This window comes from Epinephelus moara, chromosome 9, assembly GCF_006386435.1.
Source record: "Epinephelus moara isolate mb chromosome 9, YSFRI_EMoa_1.0, whole genome shotgun sequence".
Classification (NCBI taxonomy): domain Eukaryota; kingdom Metazoa; phylum Chordata; class Actinopteri; order Perciformes; family Serranidae; genus Epinephelus; species Epinephelus moara.
Window position 1 is genome coordinate 34,163,687 of NC_065514.1, and position 9,462 is coordinate 34,173,148.

Below are 9,462 nucleotides of genomic sequence, written 5' to 3' on the forward strand. Positions count from 1 at the left end.
TACAAAGGGATATTTCCTAACAGCTGGCCTGCCAGTTGGTGAGTAAAGATGCTCACTGCTTTTTACAAACCATTCTGCATATTTTAACTAACTGAATGACTCTGTGAACCTACTAAGCCAAAGACTAGTTTGACACACATCCAGTGTACTGTAGAGGAAATTATTCCTGTATTACTGTAAATTCTCAAATAGAATCCTGCACTTAAAACACAACCTAGAAAGAGAGGGGAAAGTAAATAACTGGTATCTGTATCATACAGATAGTGCCTGCATTATTTTCTTAGGTCTCAGGAAAACTTACTTGTGCACAAAAATTAGTAACTATGCTCTCAAATGAAAAATGCATGCACATTATTGCACATACACATATTAACATTTCAACATATGTCTAACAAGCAAGATCAGAAGTCTTTCCACTGACAACTTATTAGTGTTAATTTTTCATGCTTTAGGCATAGATCTGACAGCTGCCACAGCTGGACAGTAATGCTTCAATGTAGCATCCCAACTGTATAAGAAGACGTGAGGGGACAAGGACAACTTAAATGAATGCAATGTCCACATAATATCAATATAAAGGAATAAATTCAGCATTTTAGGCACCTCCTTTTAAAGTGACTTGACTTGAATTGCTTATTTGTGCATATAAAATCAGGTCATTTTTGGGCATAAATTACTATTTCCCGTGCATGAGACTAAAATGTGTACTTCCTGGCAAGGGCCAGGCTCTGCAGTTCTCACTCATTGTTGAATTAATTTTGATTGATTCTACTTTGCCAATATTAAGCTGCTGTAATAAAACTCAACCCCTCCTGTAGATGTTTCACAATAAAAGCTTCTCAGGAAAGAGGAGGGGCTATTCCACCCTGGACTGCTGGCAGTCTTAAATCTGCATTAACAGTTAACAACAAGAACTGTGAATTAACACAGCAACCAGGAGCACATAGGAGGGTTTGTAAATGGACTTATATACAAATACAGGCCTGTTCCTTTCTTCATCTGAGGCCTGTCCACTATTTGAGAAAATACAGTAACCATGTGTTACACACCTCCCACCACCTGATTAAATATACTAGAAAGGCTCCATTTCTATATCATAGTAGTCTTATTTCACGCCATGTGCACTGGAGAGAAATATGCACATACAGTCAGACATTCCGATGTCACAGAATCAGTAACCAGTTGATGAGGCTGGAGACGTGTTAATGTATCTGTCAGTGAGTCTCAATGACCACCGGCTCAAAAGTACCAGGCGTTCCTCTGTGAAAACACAGAAACACATGATCAGTCAGATAAAGAAGGTGGGTTGGTAAAAAGGCTCAGTAAATAAGTGTACCTGTTGACAATCTGTGTCGCACTGAGGGCAGTGGTTCCATCTTTGCTGACAAACAGTCTCAAGTTGCTGTCTGGGGGGATACAGGGAAAGCGGAGGAGAAGTTACCACTGTGACACACAAATGCTGAGCTCAAACTAAATCCTGAAACTCTGTCCTACCTTCATTGTTGCTGGTGTCAGAAAAGTTCTGACTCTGGACAATCTTCTCCACAATATCATCTGCATCAATGCGGGTGTCGTCCACACAACTGGGCTGCCTCTGCACAGTGTCCTTCTTTCTCCTGTTGTTGGGTAAGATCAACACCAACACAGAGACAAGATTAATACCTGAAATACAACAATACTGCCTCCTCATACAGCAATTCATCATATCATATCAAGTCAGGTGGTTCTATATTTTACTTATTATCAAACAACATGTTCAGCATAGCCAGTCAACAGTGAACGTATCTACTTACAAGTTTGTGTGTGTATCTACAGCCTGATATATCTTCCTCCTTTGTGCCAGACTTGTTGTTAAAATCTTTTAAAAACACATTAATAAGCCACACTGTTAAACTGGGTGATGTGTGGATTAAGTTGTATTTGTACACTGATTTTGTATTCACTGTGCATTTTGCATCATGAAAAATAAAAATTGCAAGTCATAAAAAAATGTTCTGTCAAACTGACTTTAAATAGAAATGTTACATAATATTAAGCCTTTGCTGTGGGTGTATTTTAGTCCAGCTGTTGACAGGCACTGATCGACTTTTATCTTCACAGTAGCTCCATGACTGCAGCACATAGTAGTGTGGGTCCATTCCTGTTTTTGTACTGACTGACATTCAGTCTGGGATCCTTCCATGTGACCAACAGAACACGCCACACACACCTTCCTCCTCTGGAAAGAATTCCTGGACAGTTTCTGACATGTTAGTTTATACATGCCTGGGATTCAGCCGTAGACCTTTATCAGTGTGATGGAGTCCTGAAATGCCTCACAGTGAGATCAACTCATGATAACCCTCAGCTTCCTCACCTCTTAGGCTGTTGAGGAACGCATGCAGGAGGAGCATGTGTTTTGTCAAAGGTTTAAGTGTGTGTGTTTACCTGGAGGACCTGTTGGACATGAGGGCTGCTGCAGAGGGTAGAGGAGGTCTCTCTGGTTTGGTGGGAGTTGCTTGTCGGTGCGGCTCGGTGGGGGTGGAGGGAGGTAGCTGGTTGGGTTGGGCGAACCCACAGGAGACACTGCTGCTGGATGAGGCGTTCCTCTGGTGACTGAGGTCAGTCAGGCTGGAGCAGCGAGAATGAGCTGTGCTATAGCCTGGAGGTGAGAGGGGAGGTCAGGAGAGAAGAGGTCAGGAAAGGTTTTGGGTTTCAAAGTCCCTTTATTAAACCACTGCAGGGAATCAGCAGATCATAGTCAAATCCAAACAAAAAAATGTGTTTATCTGATCAGATAACTCCTGCAAATGCTCTCAGGGATTGTGGCAAGGCAGCACAGACTACCTCCACCACCAAGTTAATCAGCCTAATAGAGGTGATATTGCTGATCTCTCTCGGGGCATCTACAGATATTGCTGTCATCTTCATCAGATGGCAGTTTGGAACAGCGAGTCTCTCTAAGATTGGCTCACAGGCTGGCAAACTGCAGCGTTTGAGTCATTATGAGGTTATTAAAAAAAAACAAAGGTTCCTCAAACACGACGCCCAGAATCTCATTTGTGGGGTGTGCAATTTTAAAAATCTGTAAAGATCTGTAAAAGGGTGCCAGTCCAGTATGGTCCACGTCCTCGGGTTATAAGAGGAACAGCTGTTCATCATAACCCAAACACCCAGCTGTAGAAGTCACGCCATATGGAACTAGCTTGGGCCACAGTCATACGGCAGTCTCTGTGCAGTATGGAGACTAAATGAGGGGATTTTGGACTGGATAATCAGTCCCTGGTCCCCTTCAACCACAGGCAGGTAGAGGGCCAGGCCAAAAAAAAGTCCAGGGTGGCTCTCTGGATGTCCTCTATCAGGCCTCATGGTGGCATCAGAGCACTAAGTCTGTGCCAAAGAGTAGGCGAACAAGTTAATGGCAATCAGAACTCTCCCACTATATGACAACTGGGGTAGAAACCATTTTTATTTAGACAACCAAGCACACACTTTCTCCTTAATTATCTCACAGCTATTTGTTTAAAAACCCTCAGTACTCCAAAAATAATCCCAGCACCTTCAGCCACTCCTTCCCCCGACCTGAGTCCTCCAGGCAGACTGGGCACTGCCCGCTCCCTCCACTGTTCCATGAACAAGGCTTCTCTTTGCCCAGTTCACTTTGCAGATGAGGCCTTTTCGTACAGGAATAGTCCTACAAACACTGAACTGCCTGGAGGCAAAAATATAACCTGCAAATATCATGTGCATGAGAGGAAACAGTGGGAGGATGGTTAAGAATAAGGACCATGGCAGGAAGAGACCATTGAGCTGATCTCTTAACCTGCACAGCAACAGCTCAGCAGCTAAGATATATACAGAGGACAGGAGAGGTCAGGAAAGTACAGAGACAGAGAGGAGGACACAGAGGAGAGAAAGAGGAGGAGGACTGCTGGTGCCAGGGTCCAGTTGGTAATCCTGCCTTGTGTGCAGTCTTAGACACATGCACAGTACAACCATTTAACTATAGGGTCAAAAGCTTTTTCTAAATTGGGTTAGTAATAACCCTCTCAGGGTGACGGGGTTGTTCTATCAGACCGTCTGCTCTAAGCACGGGGAAATGAAAGCTCCTGACTTTGGCTGGAGCATGAGGAAGCTCTCTGACCTGAGATCTTGCTGTGCTGGCTGGCATAGCTGGAGCTGCGGAAATGACCAGTGTGAAACACATCATCTGGGCTGGACACACTCTCTCCCTCCTCAGGAAGCCCTGCAGAACACACACAGTACACACACACTGACACCTGGCTGTAGGATACCAATCAGAGAGATTATCTGGTCAGTTCTGAAGACTTTCTTTAGAAGTATCTGTCACTTTGTTGTTATTGGTATATACTGTATACAATTTCATCACTGTCAACAGATTTTCCTGGGATACTATCAATAATTTTGCTATTTGCTATTTTTTGATTTTTTGTTTGAAACCCCATATTAAAGGGTCCGTTAACCTAAATTAGAAAACAAATATATGTCCTTATTAACCTCTACTAGCATGTTGTCATGCAGTTTTCACTAAACCTGATTTCTGGAATACCCCTCAGTTGTTTTGGTTTTATTTGTCGACAGAAAAAGTAAAAACAGTGAAAAAAGCATTTAAGATCCAATCCAATCCACTTTTATTTATATAGCACATTTTAAAAACACAGGGTTACCAAAGTGCTGTACAACAAATTTAGAAAACACAGTAAATAAATAAAAACAAGTATTCAAAACAAGATGGGGTGTAGAAAGTCAAACACAGATTAAGAATAAAGTGGTGGTCAAGTCTGGTCCACATTCTTTTCAGGAAGTGAGTGAAGGAGAGAGTGACTTTATGTAGAAGTCACTAACCTCCTTTAACCAAACAAAAATAGAACATTGCCGTTCAAGGTCAGCACTTAAACCAATAGGCCTGCTGTTCTGATATCATTTGTCAAGAGACGTAAGATGCAGCCCATGTTGAAAGCAGTCGAGTTGAAACAGAGGCCCAGCCACCAGTGGGAGCAAACTTTCATTCAAACAGTCATTAAAATATGTACTCTGAAAACATTTGAGGAGATAAATAGACAATGCAGTAACAGAATCTTGATTCATATTTGATCAGCACTGCCTAGTTTGATAGTTTGACTGCAGTTAACAAGCAGTGATTGATATGATTGACAGCACAGATTCATAGATTATCTGTCTCAGGTTTACTGTGAGGATGTAGCGAAAGTTTCAGCAAATATGACAAGTTATTTTCATAAAAGTTACCAACTACAGCTTTAAGAAGCTTATTCTGTTGTTAAACAAATGTCCTCACCAAATGTATTGCTATAATCTGGGAACACAATACAACACAAGCAGTCATATGATCAGACAGGTTGTAAACAAACTCCCAGGTAAGAAAACTTTGAACCTACTATCATTTTCACAGTTATGCTCACACAGTTTCCTGTGCCGTGAGGAATTATTAACGACTCTCTCTCTCTCTCTGTCTCATTGTGTCATACGGATTACTGTTTATTATGCTGATCTGTTCTGTACGACATCTATTGCACGTCTGTCCGTCCTGGAAGAGGGATCCCTCCTCAGTTGCTCTTCCTGAGGTTTCTACTGTTTTTTCCCCGTTAAAGGGTTTTTTTGGGGGAGTTTTTCCTTATCTGCTGTGAGGGTCCTAAGGACAGAGGGATGTCGTATGCTGTAAAGCCCTGTGAGGCAAATTGTGATTTGTGATATTGGGCTTTATAAATAAAATTGATTGATTGATTGATTGATTGATTGACAGTTCACGTACAATCACTTTCAGTTTGCCCTCCAAATAAAGTGGTTTGGATAACTTTTGGCTTGTTTACAACCGCTCTAATGGTCCAACTACTCATGTGTCTTTTCCTGTGACCTCACTGTTCCCAGATCACATCACTGACAGAAAACACACAAGTAAAACCCAATTTGTGATGTGCTGGAATTACCCTTCAATTCAAGCTGGTTAGAGGACACGGAACAATAACGCTGAGCATTTACCTGAGCTACGTACTGATGACTGCCTGTGCTTAAAGACGCGAGGACCCTCCATGATGCCTCCTCGCGGCTGCACTGTGGAATCAGTGCTCTCACCCTTACAGTCCAGTTGCAGGGTGGGGTCCTCGTCCCCAGTGGAGACAGATTTGGCTGTGCTGGGAGGCCTGATTGTGAAAACACAGACACGGGAAAGAAAGACATGAGGCAAAGATACCATGTGGAAGGAACAGGTGCATACATGCATTCTAAAAACAATGGAAGGTTAATTATTGAAGTTTGGCTGCTGATTTGACTGCTCATCAACAAGGTCAGCACTTGCAGCTGCAGTTCCTCTACTGGCCACTTGTGGCTGGCTCCAAAAGCAAGTTAATCCACATAGACCCCTGTGATAAAAAGCCAAAAATGTTTACAGCCTGGTACAAAAACAATTTTGTCCTCTATAGATAATCTCAACATTCATGACAACTGACTAGGCTGAGTTATTATATAACTCACCCTTTTACATGTCATTAAAGCTTAAAGTTACACATAATTAAGGGCGTGGCTGCTTTGAACAACAGGTGGGTGCCGTCAGTTGACAAGCCGTTACCACAGTGACAACGCTGCTTAAGTAATGTAACCATGGCGTAACCCCAGATTCACATAGGCGTAGTATAGGCGTAGCAGTAGCTGTCGCTATTTCAATGTGTTTTCATTCAAGAAGGTTAATTTAGGTCACCTTGAAAAGTCTTGTTTAGCATTTGGTTGTACTCAAAGATCCTATAAGGAGTTGGATATTCAGTTTTTCTGGTCAGCACATTTTGTTTTAATGGTTTTAAGTCTGTTTTTAGCAGTGTTGGGCAGCAATGCGTTACTGTAATAATATTACTTTTTCCAATGAGTAGTGTAACTAATAAAATTTCAGTAATAATATTAAAGTTACCCCAAAACCAAACAACTCCTTACAATGCAACTTTTGTTATCACCCCACTACTGACCTGAAATACAACATAACATCAGCGGATTAATTTTTGAAATTGTCGTGTTGCACAGGCACGTCACAAAGCAGCAAGCTAGTTTGGAAGATGGAAATGCTTACCTCAGCGGCTGGAAATATTCCCATTATTTTGATTTTGTCAGAAGGAAGGATGACAAGAACACTATTACTACAGGTAGTCGTACTTAAAACCTTTCCACTGTGAAAAAAACCTTCCTCAAACCTCTGGTCTGAAACACCTAGTATGACCAACAACGTGAAGCTCCAGGAAATACACTCCACCAAAGGTGAGCCCTCCACAGCCGCAGAGGTTGGCTGTAGCCATACGCTGGCTAATAACGAAAACTACTTTTTAATTGTTGACACCTGCAGGCTACGAAGAAGTAATGAATATTGTGGCTACATATGTCACGGCTGAAATGTTGCTCCACAAGTGACTCTCCATCAGTTATCTTCTCCACCCTCTCACATAAATATGGTCACTTCTAGCACAAAAAATCCAAGGTGGCAACAACCAACATGCCAAACTCAAGGCTTCAGAAAGTCCACAAACCAATTGGTGACGTCATGGTGGCTACATCCATTATTTTATACATTCTGTGTTTAGAACCCATAGTGCCTGATTGCTGATTGAGTGTGACTGACACTAACTGAGGATCAGAAGCAAATCTGTATGTTTGAAAATTTCTGATCAAGAGGAACTCACGTTTTAAAGCAGGGATCCCCAGATAGAAGAGTCATCCCAATTGTTACCTTTAAAAAAAAATAGGGTTACTCAGTGCTGATCAGTGCTGTGTGTGTGTGTGTGTGTGTGTGTGTGTGTGTGTGTGTGTGTGTGTGTGTGTGTGTGTGTGTGCGTGTACGTGTGCGTGTGTGCGTGGTCGCCCTGCCTTGAGGATAGAGTTGTCCTGTCTAGTGTTTTTGGTGTCATAACCCTCCAGGATGCAGCATCTAACTGTAGAGCCTGAACCAGCAAACTCTGCAATGTTGAGATCAGCAAAACCTAGCTGGAAACAGACAGACAGATGAGCAGACAGCCAGACAGATGAGCAGACATGATAAAACAACAGAAAAAGTAAAAACGCATTTAAGATGGGGTGTAGAAAGTCAAACACAGATTAAGAGTAAAGTGGTGGTCAAGTCTGGTCCACATTCTTTTCAGGAAGTGTTTGAAGGAGAGAGTGACTTTATGTAGAAGTCACTAACCTCCTTTAACCTCCTCATTCATGATTTTCTGCCCAGTCAGCACTGCTTCTCTCTCCAGGGGTCACAGTTTGTGGCAATGTTGGTGTGTGTGAGCCTGTGTGTAAGTGTACTTCGTAATGATTGTTGATCCTGTTAACATATTTTGTGCAAAAGTGTCTCATCTGTGCTTACAGTGAATCTGCAAATGTTGTCTAAATCATAAATGCTTTGCTGAGAAGGTTGTCCTTTACCTCCTGCAAAGTAGACGACTAAGATTTGAAGTAAACTCCTTAGTCACCGATGGATTTAAAACAACTTTTTTAGATCCATCCAACACATTGACACACAGAAAGAAATCTTGACAACTACAGGCCAGATCCTATTAAATGTGGCCAAAGTTTCAAATAATGTTGTAAATGTATGTGAAAGTAATTTCTGTGAGCAAAAACCTTAGGCTTCACACTGTTCTGAATACTCGTTTCCCACGTTTTTTGTCCACTTTGGCTACCATCTGCTCCAAGCACACTGCTGAAAATGTTAACATTACATACACTGCTACATGTAGCTACATGCTAATGTCAGGGAAACGTGAAAATGTTATAGAGGGCAGCCACAATATTTGACCTCCTGCGTAAAGGGCAGTAAACTTCTGGTTCGTTGGTCGATTGGTTGATCGATATGCTCATACTAAATTCTCATTGGTCAGACAATCACTGGTGTTACTTTAACATGGCCATGTCTCCACTAAAGCATGTCTTTCTCCAGCTGGAAACAGCAGTTGTCATTAGCACTATCCTCTGTGATGACTGGTCTTTGTGGTATTTGTCTTGCCCTTTCTCCAATGTGATTGGATGACTGGTGACAGTGAAAAGTGCAACGTTTTACCCAACATTATTCAACTCTTATTTTGAACCTGAAAAACGTAATTAATCACAAAAGACATTTAGTGTCAGGTTTATTAGTATGGATTTATCACTAAGTCTCCAAAGAGTCAGTGCAGCTCAAGGCTGGATTATAAGGAGCTGTACACATGCCGCGTTTTTTGCACCCTCAAATCAGCTCTACGTCTGTCCCACGGACAATAGGCCTACACACAAACAGTGCCTGGAAGTAGTGTTGTTTTTGGCGGCCTGTTTTAATTTTAGTTTTAGTCTAGTCTTTGTGTCAAACTGTCATTTTAGTTTTTATTAGTTTTAGTCACATTCATACTCTTTATTGTCTAGTCAAGTTTCAGTCAACTAAAAGTCTGAGCATTTTAGTCTTTTTTTAGTCAGAATAATCCATGACTATTTTCGTCTCGTTTTAGT

General features: G+C 41.7%; 1 protein-coding gene and 1 long non-coding RNA gene across 4 annotated transcripts in view; one reads left to right on the forward strand and one right to left on the reverse strand.

The window, feature by feature from the left end:
* The window catches only part of LOC126395185 (uncharacterized), a 523,086-nt gene that overhangs the window by 167,731 nt on the left and 345,893 nt on the right, over positions 1–9,462 (forward strand). Inside the window, exon 3 of one of the 2 annotated variants that reach the window (XR_007570419.1) lies at positions 5,583–5,597. The exons of the other annotated variant lie outside the window; for it this stretch is intronic. This is a non-coding gene — a long non-coding RNA (uncharacterized LOC126395185). Of the gene's footprint in view, positions 1–5,582; positions 5,598–9,462 lie in introns of those variants that run through there. 2 annotated transcript variants of the gene reach the window in all.
* The window catches only part of eeig1b (estrogen-induced osteoclastogenesis regulator 1b), a 43,453-nt gene continuing 35,117 nt past the window's right edge, over positions 1,127–9,462 (reverse strand). For both annotated transcript variants that reach the window (XM_050052413.1, XM_050052414.1), the window contains 8 exons: positions 7,861–7,977; positions 7,677–7,723; positions 5,998–6,158; positions 4,124–4,225; positions 2,428–2,641; positions 1,495–1,616; positions 1,337–1,406; positions 1,127–1,260 (listed from right to left, as the gene is read on the reverse strand). In XM_050052413.1, the coding sequence (XP_049908370.1) occupies positions 1,215–1,260; positions 1,337–1,406; positions 1,495–1,616; positions 2,428–2,641; positions 4,124–4,225; positions 5,998–6,158; positions 7,677–7,723; positions 7,861–7,977 (879 nt within the window). In that variant the 3' untranslated portion in view covers positions 1,127–1,214. The remainder of the gene's footprint in view (positions 1,261–1,336; positions 1,407–1,494; positions 1,617–2,427; positions 2,642–4,123; positions 4,226–5,997; positions 6,159–7,676; positions 7,724–7,860; positions 7,978–9,462) is intronic.